Genomic DNA, 16,978 nt, shown 5'->3' on the forward strand with positions numbered 1-16,978 from the left:
GAACTGATCTGCAACCTGAATGTATTGGTGTCCCTCATGGGCTATGACTATCCTTATGTTTCTTTTGGAATGTATAGATTACCACTGTCCGGGGTATGGTTTATTTAAAAATGCAAATTCTTTCTCTGTTGCATTCCCCAAGCTCTACCCAGTATCGGTAGTACTCCTAACTTCTTGTTGGATCTCCCTTAGTGGAGTAGCTTGAAGTTAAGTGTAGTTTCCTGTACCCCAAGCTGTCTTAATATTTCATTCTCATATGCTGCAGTTTCCTGTATAACCATTGCCCCGCCCTTATTGGAAGGTTTTGATCGTGAGCTGTCTGTTTTTTCTTAAATTCACTAATGCTGTCCTTTCCTGATATTATAGTGTACATTGTGATTTCTCCCTACCAATGTCTGAATCTGCTTCATGACCAAATTCTCAAAAGTGAGACTTTCTGCTGGCATGAGATATGAAAAGGTATAGAACGTGGATGTCCGTTGTAGTCCAGAGGTATCTATGGAACAGTCCAAGTGTCTATCTTTGAAAAGATACCTCAGTCTGATTTTTCTTTAAAAAAATAAAATAAAACCCAATAATGGGGTGTTCCGTAACTACAAAACTCAACTCTTGTTCTAGTACTTTTCTCTCATTGTGTGGTCAATGTGGTATGAGGAGATACTAAATATAGGAGAGACACATGTCTACTGAGGATGTATGCTCCATTTACCATCTGTAAGATTAGTTCCTTTTCGGTCTCTCTCCTAGTTGGTGCTGACCTTTGTACCATCCTCTGCCTTTCCCTTGCCTCCCCCCTTCCTTTCTGTGGACCGTTGACGCCTTAAAAGGATGTTTGAGCTGTGAAAATGGGTTTGATGGCCCTGACCTGCTGGTTCCTGGTCCCTCTTGTGTGTCAGAGCTAGCAGAAGTGTCTGAGAAAGTGATTGGTTTCCCTGTGTAATTATACCCTGGCCTGATTTCCTGAATGCTTGCTTGACTACATCAGTCACTTCTTAAGTATGGGTCACTTCTTAAGTATGGGTATACCTTATTTTTGTTGTATTTTACCTGCCTAGGGTTATGGAATGGAATTCATCAACACTCATATGTAGGTTATCTAAAGTGGCCTTAGTATTTTCTAAGAGAATACCATTCCTAATCTTCTCTAGACTTTAATCAGTTTCTTTTTAATTTCCAGCAGTTCTTCTAAGGCCTTATCTATCCGCAGTGCCATTCAGTAGCTAAAGCTAATATAAGAGATAAAATTGAAATTCTTCCTGAGGTTTCTAAGTGTATCTAAATCAGCTTTAGAACTGTTCTTATTTGTGCAACATATTCCGGTGTCGTTAACTGTGTCTTCTTTGACGGTGGAGTCTTCAACTGTGACATCAATGATGGCTTTGTTGACTGCAAGGATGTCAATTGACTGTTTTGTTGAAGGCTCAAAGAAAAAAAGAGAACAAACATCTGAACCAAGGGAACAGGGTCTAGGACAAACAACAAGCATTTGCAATGTAATGGGTCTTGCATTTGCTTAAGTTATTGCTATTGGCGTTGTTAATTCCTAACTGGACTTTTCTTGCTTTATAAATTGAAAATGAAAGATAAAACAGTTGACATAAGCGAGCCGATTAAACGGAAAAATAAGTTTGCTCAGTCAAACCTATCGGCAGTCATGCAGTTATCCATGTAACAGGGTCAGTCTGTAAGGCGGTAACAAAACCTCCCTCAGGCGGGAAGCACGTAAAGGATTTGACAATGATTACAAATGATTTTTGAAAGACAAGCCCACGAACGAGTGAAAGTGATGGGCGTGAGGTAGGCGTGGTTAAAAGCCCACAAGACTTACAACAGGTCAAAGCACTTGCATGCTCAACCTAAAAAGGATTCTCCTAGGTTACATATCACTGTATGTCAAATGTGCTGTGTAAAATACTGAAAGTCTCAACTCTGGAAAAAAAAATATTCATGACAACATTATTTAAAACGTGCACTCATGTGTTAATATTCTCACATATAGAAATGTCATCATAGTATGCAAGACAACAGATAAAAAACTAATACGATCTAATTGCTTTTTGATATTTTGACTCCTCCTAACTCATCACTTTACACTGAAGAAATTAATTATTAATATTAGTTAATGTCACTCCATTGAAAGAATAACTTTGTGTACCATACTTCACCAATGAGATATTGCTGCACTAAGAATAATGGGTGTCGAGGCATAAAAAGAAGGTAATAGGTCTTAAGGGGATCTATTTTGCAATATATGTAGGAATAGATATGGTGTTCAACCAGTACAGTAGAAAGGTGTAAGCCATTGTGATAACCTTAATGTGATATAAAATGGGGATTGTCTTACGTTTTATAACTGGCTAAGAACAGGTTGTCACCCTTGATTCCTATTTTGAAGGATGACAATTTGTATTTGCCATTTTTGGTATATTCATCTTATGAATTCTGATAAATTTATTGGAAGAATCAGAATGATCAATTAATCATGGCAACACAATACGGTTTATTTTACAATGGGGTTATGGAAATTTTTCCAGATTTGTATTGAGTTGCATATTTGAGATGAGAGCTCAATTGGAAGTAGTATTGCAAATATGGTGTTATGATTTATATATATATATATACGATGGCATGTGTAGCTGCAGACACACATGCTGTGCACATCCCGCCATCTAGTGTTGGGCTCGGAGTGTTACAAGTTGTTTTTCTTCGAAGAAGTCTTTTTGAGTCACAAGATCGAGAGACTCCTCCCCTTTCGGCTCCTTTGCGCATGGGCGTCGACTCCATCTTAGATTGTTTTCTTTCCGCCATCGGGTTCGGACGTGTTCCTTTTCGCTCTGCGTTTCGGTTCGGAAAGATAGTTAGAATCTCGGAAAATTTGACGGTATTGTTTGCATTCGGTATCGGGTTAGTTACAACAAATCAACACCGAATTTTGAAGAGCTCCGGTGGCCCTTCGGGGTTTTTGATCCCCATCGGGGCCTGGTCGCCCGACCACGTGTCTCTTCAAGGCTAATGGAACGGACCCCATTCCGCTTGTGCCCCAAATGTCACAACAAGTATCCTTATACAGATCAGCATCTGGTCTGTAACTTGTGTTTGTCTCCAGAACACAAAGAAGATACTTGTGAAGCCTGTGGAGCGTTTCGGTCGAGGAAGACACTAAGAGACCGAAGAGCGAGAAGACTACAGATGGCGTCGGCGCCGACTGGACAAAAACACTTGGAGGAGGAAGAACAAACCTTCTCCATCGAGGATTCGGACTTGGACGAGGTCGACCCCGAACAGACACCGAAAACCGTGAGTAAGACGTCGACACACAAAACTCACGGAAAGACCACTAAAGCCCAGGGGATGCCACCGCAAGCAGGCCATGGCTTAACCCGTAAAATAGGTGACCGAGCATAGGCACCGAAAAAGGGCACGCATGTGTTGAAGGCATCCGACTCCGGTCGAGATACCGGCGCAGAGCAGACTCGACCCCGAGACAGCGGGTCAGAGCAAGTTCAGCACCGAGAGGGCGGCACCGAAACGAGTTGGCACCAAGAGACCGGAACGCCGAAAATTAAAAAAGTGTTGTCGGAGCCGAAAAAGACTGCCGAAAAAGTTTCCATACCGAAACATCCGGCCTCGGAACCGAAAACAAGTTCCTACACAGAGGAACAGGGAATGTCCTCACAAATGCAAGCACATAGGTTCGGACAAGAACTAGATTCAATGGAGCCAGATTACACTCCGAGAAGGCTCCACATCCAAAAAGACACAGGGAAGATAAGTACTCTTCCCCCAATTCGGATGAAAAGAAGACTTGCCTTCCAAGAAAAAGACAAGCAGCCACAGGCAAAGGTGGCAAGACAAGTAACCCGGCCACCATCTCCACCATGCTCAACACAGACATCACCGGTAGCCACTCCACCACTGATGCAGTCCCCAACTCATACTGGATTGAGTCAGGATGATCCCGACGCATGGGATCTTTATGATGCGCCAGTATCAGATAACAGCCCAGACTGTTATCCAGCGAGACCGTCACCACCTGAGGACAGTACAGCCTACACACAGGTGGTGACAAGAGCAGCGGCGTTTCATAATGTCACCCTGCATGCAGAGCCTATTGAGGATGACTTTTTATTTAACACATTATCCTCCACACATAGCCAAAACCAAAGTCTCCCTATGCTACCTGGAATGCTAAAACACTCCAAACAGGTGTTTCAGGAGCCTGTGAAGGGCAGGGCCATAACTTCAAGGGTGGAGAAGAAATACAAGACGCCACCAACAGACCTGGTATACATCACGCAGCAATTAACACCAGACTCTGTGGTAGTTGGGGCAGCTCGCAAGACAGCGAACTTACACACCTCAGGAGACGCACCACCTCCAGACAAGGAGAGTCGCAATTTCGATGCTGCGGGGAAAAGGGTTGCAGCACAAGCGGCCAACCAATGGCGCATTGCCAACTCACAGGCATTGCTGGCGAGATATGATAGGGCTCATTGGGACGAAATGCAACATTTCATTGAACACCTGCCCAAAGAGTTTCAAAAAAGGGCACAACAATTGGTGGAGGAAGGACAATGTATCTCGAACAATCAGATACGCTCGGCAATGGATGCTGCAGATACAGCTGCTAGAACAGTAAATACAGCAGTGACCATAAGGAGACACGCATGGTTGCGTACGTCAGGATTCAAGCCGGAAATACAACAAGCCGTGCTGAATATGCCATTTAACGGACAGCAGTTGTTTGGGCCGGAGGTGGACACTGCTATTGAAAAACTTAAAAAGGACACTGATACGGCCAAAGCCATGGGCGCACTCTACTCCCCACAGAGCAGAGGCACATTTCGTAAAACACAGTTTCGAGGGGGGTTTGGGGACAAAGCACGGAACCCACAACCTCACAAACAAGGCCCACTTATCAGAGCCAATATCAGCGGGGAAATGTTCGGGGACAATATAGAGGGGGCCAATTCCAAAAAAGTAGAGGAAAGTTCCAAAGTCCCAAAACTCCACAAAACAAGCAGTGACTTCAACGTCACAAATCCCCAACACATAACACCTGTGGGGGGGAGACTAACCAAGTTCTACAAACAATGGGAGGAAATAACAACAGACACTTGGGTCCTAGCAATTATCCAGCATGGTTATTGCATAGAATTTCTCAAATTCCCTCCAAATATCCCACCGAAAACACACAATATGTCAAAACAACACATGGATCTTCTACAACTAGAGGTCCAAGCGTTGCTGCAAAAAGATGCAATAGAGATGGTACCAATTCATCAGAGAGGAACAGGAGTTTACTCGCTGTACTTTCTCATACCCAAAAAGGACAAAACTCTAAGACCTATATTAGATCTCAGAACATTAAATCTCTACATCAAATCAGATCACTTTCACATGGTGACATTACAGGACGTAATCCCATTGCTCAAACAACAAGACTACATGACAACACTAGACCTAAAGGATGCATACTTCCATATACCGATACATCCTTCACACAGAAAGTACTTAAGGTTTGTATTCCAAGGGGTACATTACCAATTCAAAGTGTTGCCATTCGGGATAACAACTGCGCCAAGAGTTTTTACAAAATGCCTGGCAGTAGTAGCTGCTCATATCAGAAGGCAGCAAATACATGTTTTCCCGTACCTAGACGATTGGTTAATCAAAACCAACACGCAAAAACGGTGTTCACAACACACAAAGTATGTCATAGAAACCCTCCACAAACTAGGTTTCTCACTCAACTACACAAAGTCACACCTCCAGCCGTGTCAAACACAGCAATACTTAGGGGCGACAATCAACACAACAAAAGGGATTGCCACTCCAAGTCCACAAAGGGTACAGGCATTTCACAATGTAATACATGCTATGTATCCAAAACAAAAAATACAAGTCAAGATGGTGATGAAACTACTAGGCATGATGTCCTCATGCATAGCCATTGTCTCAAACGCAAGATTGCACATGCGGCCCTTACAACAGTGCCTAGCATCACAATGGTCACAGGCAAAGGGTCAACTTCTAGATCTAGTGTTGATAGACCGCCAAACATACACCTCGCTTCAATGGTGGAACAATATAAATTTAAACCAAGGGCGGCCTTTCCAAGACCCAGTGCCTCAATACGTAAAAACGACAGATGTCTCCATGATAGGGTGGGGAGCACACCTCAACCAACACAGCATCCAAGGACAATGGGACACTCAGCAGAGACAGTTTCACATAAATCACTTAGAACTACTGGCAGTATTTCTAGCGTTGAAAGCATTTCAACCCATAATAAGCCACAAACACATTCTTGTCAAAACAGACAACATGACAACGATGTATTATCTGAACAAACAGGGAGGAACACACTCGACACAGTTGTGTCTCCTGGCACAGAGAATATGGCATTGGGCGATTCACAATCACATTTGCCTAATAGCACAGTTTATTCCAGGGATTCAGAATCAGTTAGCAGACAATGTCTCTCGGGATCACCAACAAATCCACGAATGGGAAATTCACCCCCACATACTAAACACTTACTTCCAAAGATGGGGAACACCACAAATAGACCTATGTGCAACAAAAGAAAACGCAAAATGCCTAAACTTCGCATCCAGGTACCCACAAGATCAGTCTCAGGGCAATGCGCTATGGATGAGTTGGTCAGGGATATTTGCATACTCTTTTCCCCCTCTCCCACTCCTTCCGTATCTAGTAAACAAATTGAGTCAAAACAAACTCAAACTCATACTAATAGCACCAACTTGGGCAAGACAACCTTGGTACACAACACTACTAGACCTCTCGGTAGTGCCTCATATCAAACTTCCAAACAGACCAGATCTGTTAACTCAACACAAACAACAGATCAAACACCCAAATCCAGCATCGCTGAATCTAGCAATCTGGCTCCTGAAATCTTAGAATTCGGACATCTAGACCTCACACAGGAATGTATGGAGGTCATAAAACAAGCAAGGAAACCAACCACAAGACATTGCTATGCAAATAAGTGGAAAAGATTTGTTCATTACTGCCATAATAAACAAATACACCCTTACATGCATCTGTTAAAGACATCGTCAGCTACCTACTGCACTTACAAAAGTCAAAGCTAGCCTTTTCATCCATTAAAATACATCTCACCGCAATTTCAGCTTATCTGCAAATTACGCACTCAACATCACTTTTTAGGATCCCAGTCATAAAGGCTTTTATGGAGGGCCTGAAAAGAATTATCCCACCAAGGACGCCACCAGTTCCTTCGTGGAACCTTAACATTGTCTTAACACGGCTCATGGGTCCACCGTTTGAACCCATGCACTCATGTGAGATACAATACTTAACATGGAAAGTAGCATTTCTAATTGCCATCACATCTCTAAGAAGAGTAAGTGAGATACAAGCATTTACCATACAAGAACCCTTTATTCAGATACACAAGCATAAAGTAGTTTTACAAACAAATCCTAAGTTCTTACCAAAAGTCATATCACCGTTCCACTTGAATCAAACAGTAGAACTACCAGTGTTCTTTCCAGAACCAGATTCTGTAGCTGAAAGAGCACTACATACATTAGACATCAAAAGAGCGTTAATGTACTACATTGACCGAACAAAACAAATTCGAAAAACAAAACAATTGTTCGTTGCTTTCCAAAAACCTCATACGGGGAATCCAATATCCAAACAAGGCATTGCCAGATGGATAGTTAAATGCATTCAAACCTGTTATCTCAAAGCAAAAAGAGAACTGCCTATAACACCAAAGGAACACTCAACTAGAAAGAAAGGTGCTACCATGGCCTTTCTAGGAAATATTCCAATGACTGAAATATGTAAGGCAGCCACATGGTCTACGCCTCTTACGTTTACCAAACACTACTGCGTGGATGTGTTAACAGCACAAGCCACAGTAGGACAAGCAGTACTACGAACTTTGTTTCAAACAACTTCAACTCCTACAGGCTGAACCACCGCTTTTGGGGAGATCACTGCTTACTAGTCTATGCACAGCATGTGTATCTGCAGCTACACATGCCATTGAACGGAAAATGTCACTTACCCAGTGTACATTTGTTCGTGGCATGAGACGCTGCAGATTCACTGCGCCCACCCGCCTCCCCGGGAGCCTGTAGCCGTTTGAAGTTGATCTTGAACATTTGTAAATTTGTAAATATATCGCTTTAAACCACTTTATGTACATACATATTTACTCCATTGCATGGGCACTATTACTGTAATACACAACTCCTACCTCACCCTCTGCGGGGAAAACAATCTAAGATGGAGTCAACGCCCATTCGCAATGGAGCCGAAAGGGGAGGAGTCCCTCGATCTTGTGACTCGAAAAGACTTCTTCGAAGAAAAACAACTTGTAACACTCCGAGCCCAACACTAGATGGCGGGATGTGCACAGCATGTGAATCTGCAGCGTCTCATGCCACGAACAGATGTACACTGGGTAAGTGACATTTTCCATATATGTATATGTATGTATGTGTATATATATATATTGTTTTGTTTTAGGTCGTCTTTAAACAAATAAAGTACACTGGTGATAAAGCTCCATATAACGTCACTTATTTTCTGGAAGATTGTATGACTACTGACCTGAAGAAGGTAGTTTGTACTAAGTTAAGCCACCAAAACACGTCTACAATTATTTGGGACTCATTTCCCATCCTGCATTATACAAATCAAATAAATAATACCGATTTATTTACATAATGATGAGTTAGGAGAAAAAGTTTAAAAAAAGAAAAGTTGCAATTTTTCATTTTTTGTCTTCGGTATTATGATGAAATTTGTGGATGTAAGACTATTCATGCATAAGTACACGTTTTAATGGAATGTTTTAATAAAGTATACATTTTTTTCAGATTTAAGTTTTTGTGTATTTTGCACACCGTCCTAATTTTTTACATTGTGATAGGTAAATATATACCCTAGGGGAAGCCTTTCTGTTGTATTATTTGTTGATGGCTCCACGAATACCTTCGTTTTAGGAGTGGCTGGCTCAGATGTAGGCATGAGAGGCGTCCTAGGTGGCATTTTTCCAGTTAGAATCCCCACATCTGAGGCTGGGCTGTCCTCTCTCTTGTGGATTTTTTAAAAGATTTTTGTGGTTTCTCAGAGGTGGAACGTTTTCCTCAGATATTGCCTTTGAATGACAGCCAAGGAGTGAATGTGCCCACGTTCATGATGTTTTTGAAAAGCCCTTACCGTCTTCCACAGAGGTATGTACATCTAAAGATTTCGATTTTTAGAGCCGTAATAACAGTCTAGCCTCTCAGTCTTTAAGAGTCTTGGTAGAAAATGGCCTACACATCTTGTCCTTTGCCTTGTGGACTAGATGAAGGCAGTATAAACACGCCTCGTGGGGTCCGTAGAGTGCAGCCTAGTTTTGGTATGTTCTATAAGTACTTTTTTGGGGGGAGTCAGAGATTGTCTGATCTGTTTAAGTTTAGGAACTTTAACAGATGATGGCGAGTCTCAGAGAAGAATTATAAAAGCCAATTATTAGACTGGACAGAGCTCACGGAGTCTCCCTTCACACACTTTAGAAATCTGAAGTCTGGTAGCCTGGGCGAGGAAGGCTGAAAACTGCTTTGCTGCAATTGTTTGTATCAGTTTCTGATCTTTTACAGTCATGTGAATAGGCTACTGTTATGATATTAAATGCTTTAAATCCATGTTTAACAATGTACTGCTCACGATGTCTACCCTGGGACTCCTGGCTCAATTACAGAGATGATTCCAGAATCTGAATATATGAAAAATACCAATACTGGAGAATGGAAGAGTCTCAAGACATCAGAAGCCGGAATGAGGAAGTTGTGTAATAAACAAAACCCTGTTTGTCCTTCAGTATGAATATCTTCACAGTTAAATATACATTGTTACTTTAATCTGCATGGGGCGGTTTGTCACCCATTGTCTGTGGAAAGGCCCTAGAGGCGTTTGGGTGCATCCACAACTCACCTCAGATTGTTACAAGTAATGCCATCCATGTCAGTCCCGCAGTACCTGTAGTGTATCTCCTGGTTTGGGGCTTAACATAGCTGGTACAAAGACCTCAGAATGCAGCCTTGTGGGAGACTGCATCCTAGAAATAGTCTCTGCAGCACAAAATTCGCAAGCTGGTGACAAAAATGTTTACAAGATATTGGCCATACCTTTTGTCTATACATATTGACTCTTCCAACTGTCTTGGTACAAAAACTGTAGTTAAGTAGGTATAACCTGATGCACTTTATTTTGCCTCACAGGCCTGACCACCTGAACAGCCATGTGCGGCAGGTGCATTCGTCAGAAAGACCCTTCAAGTGCCCGGTAAGTCAACCCAATCAACCTCCACGCCATCAGTTTGGTCCACTATTTTCAGCTAGACTATGGAGTGCTTTTGCCTCACAACCATTGTTTGCACCAAATACTTTTAGGAGTGCAGCCACCTGTGACCAGGGCTCAATCGGTGTCCTCCATCCCGTGAGGTTAGTGCCATTGTGTTTGCAGAGATGCTGCCCTTTACACACCGCAACATGTAAATCAGTGGTTCCTTCTGATGTGTTCACTTATGTAGAGTCTCAGAAAACAAAAACAAATCTTCTACACACGAAGCACTAGGTCATCAAACCCTGATCGATAAATCAGTTAATAAATCAGAAGACCCAATATTTATAGAAAACTACTGTGACCATATCGAATTCATTCTTTTTTTCGACTCCTTCATCTACCCAGACCCCTGGAAGCATGCGGAAATCACCGCTCTCCTAAAAAAAAAAATCCCAAAGCCGACCTGGAGACCCTCTCCAACTATCGCCCCAGCTCCCTCCTCCCTTTCCCCTCCAAGGTTGCTGAGAAACTAGTCAACGCCCACCTATCTCACTTCCTCTACGAAAATAACACTCTTGACCCCTCACAATCCGGGTTCTGCAAGAACCACAGCACGGAATCCGCCCTCATCGCATGCACTGACGACATCAGGACCAAAGTCGACAAAGGCGAGACCGTCACACTCATCCTCCTAGACCTCTTCGCAGCCTTTGACAGTGTCTGCCACCACACACTCCGCACACTCCACCACAACATAGGAATTTGCCACAAAGCCTTAGACTGGCTCACCTCCTTCCTCACTGTCTGGACCCAGAGAGTCCGCCTGCCACCTTTCCACTCCACTGCTACCAAGATCATCTGCGGAGTCCCCCAAGGGTCCTCCCTCAGCCCCACACTCTTCAACATTTACATGATCTCCACAGCCAACATCCTCCGATCACACTGAATCACTATCCTCTCCTACGCAGATGACACCCAACTCATCCTCTCCCTCACCCGCAACCCCACCACCGCCAAAACCAACCTACACGCTGCTCTCCTCGACACCGCCAACTGGGTGACAACTAACCACCTCAAGCTTAACTCCTACAAAACCGAGATCATCATCTTCGGCCCCGACAAAACCATATGGGAAGACTCCTGGTGGCCCACTGCCCTAGGCCCCACACCCACCCCCGCAAACCACGCACGCAACCTCGGCATCATCCTGGACCCCTCCCTCTCCATGACACAGCAAATCAATGCTCTAACCTCCTCCTGCTTCCACACACTCCACACTCTTAAAAAACAATCCTTCAAATGGATTCCCCCAGAGACGAGGAAGACAGTCACCCATGCACTCATCAGCAGCAGACTAGACTACGGTAACGCCCTCTACGCCGGCACCACACTCATACTCAAAAGCAAACTCCAGAGAATCCAGAACACAGCCGCACGCCTCGTCCTTGGCCTCCCCCGCCACGAACGAATCTCACCACACCTCAAATCCCTTTACTGGCTCCCCATAGACAAGAGAATCACATTCAAGATCCTCATCCACGCACACAAATCCCTCCACAACACTGGCCCAACCTACCTCAACGACAGAGTGAACTTCCACACTCCCACCCGCAACCTCCGATCAGCCGACCTCGCCCTAGCCACAGTCCCCCGCATCGAACGCACCACCACAGGAGGCAGGTCCTTCTCCTACCTCGCCCTCAAAACCTGGAACTCCCTCCCCACGAACCTCTGCAAAACCAAAGACCTCCTGCTCTTCAGTAAGGACCTCAAGACATGGTTGTTCGAACAGTGACCCTCCTTGCCCCCTTCCCCCCCCCCTCCTTTTGACCACCTCCCCCTAGCGCCTTGAGACCCTCACGGGTGAGTAACGCGCTCTTTACTTTTTTTTGGATAGTTTGATTATAAGGTAAATACCATCACATTATACACAGGGCGTTCACTATCTCCTGTCTTACAGATAGAGTGCTACTGCTAACTTGAAATGCCGTGCTGCCTCTTGTCCTGCACTCTTATTTCAGGTGCTGTTCCCCATATCTTGGACATGCCATATCATCTTTATCTCATGCGGTGGAGAATTCTCAATGATGTGCTGCTAGAGATATTGTTCCTTGGGCACTGGGCAGTCCCCACCTCCTGCAGCCCAAATTGTTCAAGTGCTACATTTAATGCCACGGGGGTTGTGCCCAGCATGGAGCTGGGAGGTGATGTGTACAATTCCGCTCTGCCACACTTCTTGCCCATTTATTTATACGTACCCTTCTCCCGGCTGCAGAAAACTTCCATCTCTGCTAAGGTCCGGGCTCGGAGGTTGAATAGACTGTAATATTCATTAAAGTCACTAGAGGGCAGCAGTTCCTCACTCTTAGTAAGCTGTCATCGCTCCTACATTGCTCATCCTTCCCTTTTCCCCTTTACTGGTTTCTGTGCACTCCTGAGCGTGACATCCTTATTTCCTCTTTCTCACCCGGAGAGATGGGTGAGAAAGAGGGAATAATGATGTCCCTCCCTTTATGTGTAGATTTTTTCCCCTCAATTTTTGATTGAAAATGAAATATATTGAATTCTTCCCGTTTCATTATACTCTTTGTGTCTCATTTCGTTTTTCCTCCTTTTCCTTGTCCTGTGTACTTTCGTCCCCTTACTTCCTCGTCACTTTCCTTTGGTATCCGCCCGTTACTGCCATTCCAATGTATTAGGGAACGTTCTTTGGCACACCGCGCCCGCTTTTAGACGGACATCTCTCGTGGGTTCAGTAGTGTCGCACAGATCCCATGTTTAAAATGTGTTGAAGAAACAGAGACTTGTGTCTCAAATAATTAGACTATTTCATTCTATCAACTGGATCAAAGCAAATTAGTGGAACACATGATTAATGGACATCTTTCAGAGCTGTCCATCTTCACTGGGTAGTAGGGGGCGAAATGTCACCGGGCAAGGGAAAGGAGTGGGGGCTTGGAGGGTCACAGGCAGTGGCGGCCCATCCTTTAGGGTGGAGGGGGTATGCCCTGCCCACCTTCTGCCCCTCATGAAGAGTGTCTGTCAGGCTGAACAAAGGCCAGCCTGACAGACACTCTTCCTTTTCAGCTCAGACAGCCAGGAGTGAGCCATGTGCAATTTGCGCACACTCCTGGCTGCCTGAGCTGAACTTTGCTGGGCTGAGGAGGTCACAGCTCCTATGGGCGTGACCCCCTTGGCTCAGCAAAGGTGCCTCAAGGCCCTCCCCTGGCTGACGAGGAAAGCGTCATCCATTGACACTCGCCCTGGGCGCTTCAGGTTTAAGCCCTGAAGCGCCCAGGGCGAGTGTCAATCAGTGACACTTCGTCACAGAGTGGGGTGGGGTCAGCAGTCTCACTGACCCCATCCCACTCTGTGACGAGGCTGGGACTGCTACCTTCCCTCATTGGCTGAGGGAAGGCAGCAGTCCCAACCCTCCTGGGACCTGGAGGCTGAAGATAAGTGTGTGTGTGAGATGTTTTAAATTGAATGTTTGGTGCGTGTGTGCATGCATGTTTGAGTGTTATGAATGTTGTTAATGGATGTGCAGTTGTGTGTGAAAGAATGAGTGTGTGTGATGTTTTAAAAAGAATGTTTGGTGCGTGCATGTTTGAATGGTATGAGTGTTGTTAATGGATGTGCGTGCGTGCGTGTCTGTATGTGAAAGAGTGTGTGTGTGTGTGTGTGTGTGTGTGTGTGCGCTTCCCGCCCGCACGCCCCCTCCCTCCTAAAGCTGCCGGCCGCCACTGGTCACAAGGGCAACCTCTCCATATGAGCGGAGGAGCGTCTCCACACCAAAAAAAATGCACCCCCCATAATGGAAAATAAAATGTGTTTACTACCATTTTATTTTTTAGTGCCCTGTCCTGAATCGCGTGTCAGGACTGGGCGAGGCAATGCTGCCGAGTGGCAGCCACATATGCACACTTTAAACATCTGTCGTAAGGCAGCTGGGTTAGAGAAGGCACAGGCCTCCAGCGTTCTGGTGAGTGCTGAGAGAGTCCGTTCCCACCAATCATGCCGCTGCTTTCATGCTGGTTACTAACATGAAAGCAGCATCCAGATTGGTTAGTGGCGTTTCCTGGTCCCATGCTTGAAACTTCCAGGAGCAGGAGTACGCAGTGAGGAAGACGTCGGAAGGCAAGTGCTTTTTTTCCCCCTTTTTTAAATTATTATTATTGTGTCCCCCCGCCGGCTTCCACCATAAACATAAGCCAACCACCGCTGGAGGGACAGACCATGTACAAAGATATGGAACATATTGTGTTTATTGAATAACTAGAGCACTGGCAGCCCTCAACATTTCGAACAGGGGCAGCACCGAGGCTGAGATTGCACACTCTGATGCACGCCCTTACAAAACCTTTTCAAAGGTGTTGACACCTCTGTGCCTGTCTAGAACATAGTTACTTAGGCGGTGGCGAAGCTGTTCCACATACCAGTAGCCTGCTAGGTTACTGCAATTTCCCAATACTTGGAAAACGAAGAATACATAAAAACAGGTTTCAGAGTGGCAAAAGCAGGATTTTCAGCTTCCAAGCTTGACCAAACAGCATGACCTTAGCAATTACTTTTCTCCATTGTTCTTCTTTTTTCCATGATCAGCATATTTGAGAGAACCCTGAAATAGTTCAGGATGCACACTGCACAACAAGCACTCACGTGCATGGTTTATTAAACCATAATGTTGCCCCAGGAATAAACATAAAAGGCTTATGTAGAAGAATGCAAGATAACAACTTCCCTCTTGAGTCATTTATAAAATTGTCACAGAAGAAACAGTGTAGTTCACTAATTTTAATAAAGGCATCTCACACCAGTGATGTAATGTAAGGTGCTTAAGTGAAGCAATCCAAAATATTCTTTATATAAAAGTTCATACCTCAGCTATTAACAAAATCGCAGTCCCCAACATTTGCTAAACAAGAGTTCCTGGCTGAAACAAGAGCTTTTCCCTTAAGCCTCCACAGCACTGCCCTTCCAGACAGGATGCAGCACAGATGGGGCTTCGAAGAATTATGGGACCCGGTGGTCACCACCACTACTCTATTGATGATTGCAGTGGTGCAGTAGATGCTTTGGTGTTGGATGTATAGTTTGCGGCCTCAAGGCCTATGAATTCCCACTGCCCACACCCAGTCAGTTGGGTGGCTTGGCAGCATGGCCTAAGTCAGTATGCAGCATGTTTCCTAGGGCGAGTCATTGGAATCGCAGTCTGCATAAGGAGAACCTCACCAGTACTCTTGCGAGGCCTACACCATCACCTCGCCCCCTTCTGATGCTGGGGAACATGCGCTATGAAGCAGGGGTTGTTTCTCAATTTTTTATGTGAAATAGCTATGTTCCTGGGGCCGACACCGGAACCCAAAGGGGAAATATACAAACACCAAAACACGCTGATGGAAAATAGACGTATAGTCCTTGGCTCAGCCCTCCTGTTATTAATCATGTGGTAGATTGACCCCCGTTAAAAACATTTTAGCTCATCCCCATAAAACGTCTGAGTGTTTAACAAAGGGAGTATACATAAATGTCGACATAAGTGACTTGACCTCACCCAAATTAGGGCATACATAACTAGGTGTCTGTCTAACCAGGGAACACTAGTACTCTGTGATGCTACCCCGAGCAAGGTCGGAACCCACCCAGGAAGCATACCACGCTGGGCAGGTGAATGTTCAGCTTCACATATATTCTATAACAGATCTGGCCTCTTTTTCAGGAGTTTTGTACTTCATGTATGTTTGTCTGTTTACGAAAATTGTTACAACACTCCTTTACCCATCTCACTCTTTGGTGCATTAATCCCTGTGTTGTGCCTGTGCCATCTGCGTAGGAGAATTGTGTGATGCTCTCTATACCTTTGCCACCTGCCTGTAACCTATTATTTGTGTGAGGGAAGATAGAGCTGCGGCTGTCTTGTGAATCTCAGTATAAAACCTTCTACTTCACATAAGCAAAAAGCAAATCCACGTTGTCAGTGCTTCTATTAAAGGATGATGGGAGTGAAGAGTGAAGCCTCGCAAAGTATGTTAACAGATTTACTTTTGGTTTTACAAATGAAACAAACTGTTTTTAAATGGAGTAGGCAATTTTATATGTCATGTATAACATCTCCAGCCATTTTGGGCATTTTACCCAACAGCACTTTACATGCTGGGGTTTTGATCCCATAATAAAACTGTTAAAATCAAAACTACAATGCAATAGGCTGTTGGCTGAAATAAATAGGTGATGGCGTCGTCTGTCGTAGTGCCACAGCTCAGAGTTGTGAAATGTAAAATAAAATGTACTCCCTGGCTTTCAGTCTATTTTTTTCTTGTCAGCAATTGTGAGTTAGACAGTTCAATGGTAGAGAGGGCAGAGACGGAGACACAGTTGCCATCATCTCCTGTTGATGGGCCAACATAAACACTCCTTGGAATACCAGCTTGCTAAAAGGATCTATCTTGCAAAAAAAATAGAAGCAGCATTCTAGAGACACTGAGAAAATAAAAAATAATTGCCTTCACCCCTTTTTCTCCAGCCCATCATCAGAGGTACGGTGTGTGTGTGTGTGTGGGGGGGGGGTTGTATGTTTTAAGTGGTGCACTTACAGGGCACACCTGCAGCAGTGGTGATGTGAGGGCAGCCAGTGGAGGAT

General features: G+C 44.5%; 1 protein-coding gene across 1 annotated transcript in view; it reads left to right on the plus strand.

The window, feature by feature from the left end:
* Window positions 1-16,978, plus strand: part of MAZ (MYC associated zinc finger protein) — a 188,500-nt gene that overhangs the window by 74,389 nt on the left and 97,133 nt on the right. Inside the window, exon 3 of the mRNA XM_069244089.1 lies at window positions 10,275-10,338. Within this exon, the coding sequence (XP_069100190.1) occupies window positions 10,275-10,338 (64 nt within the window). The remainder of the gene's footprint in view (window positions 1-10,274; window positions 10,339-16,978) is intronic.

The sequence above is a fragment of the Pleurodeles waltl genome, chromosome 7 (genome assembly GCF_031143425.1).
Source record: "Pleurodeles waltl isolate 20211129_DDA chromosome 7, aPleWal1.hap1.20221129, whole genome shotgun sequence".
Taxonomy (NCBI): domain Eukaryota; kingdom Metazoa; phylum Chordata; class Amphibia; order Caudata; family Salamandridae; genus Pleurodeles; species Pleurodeles waltl.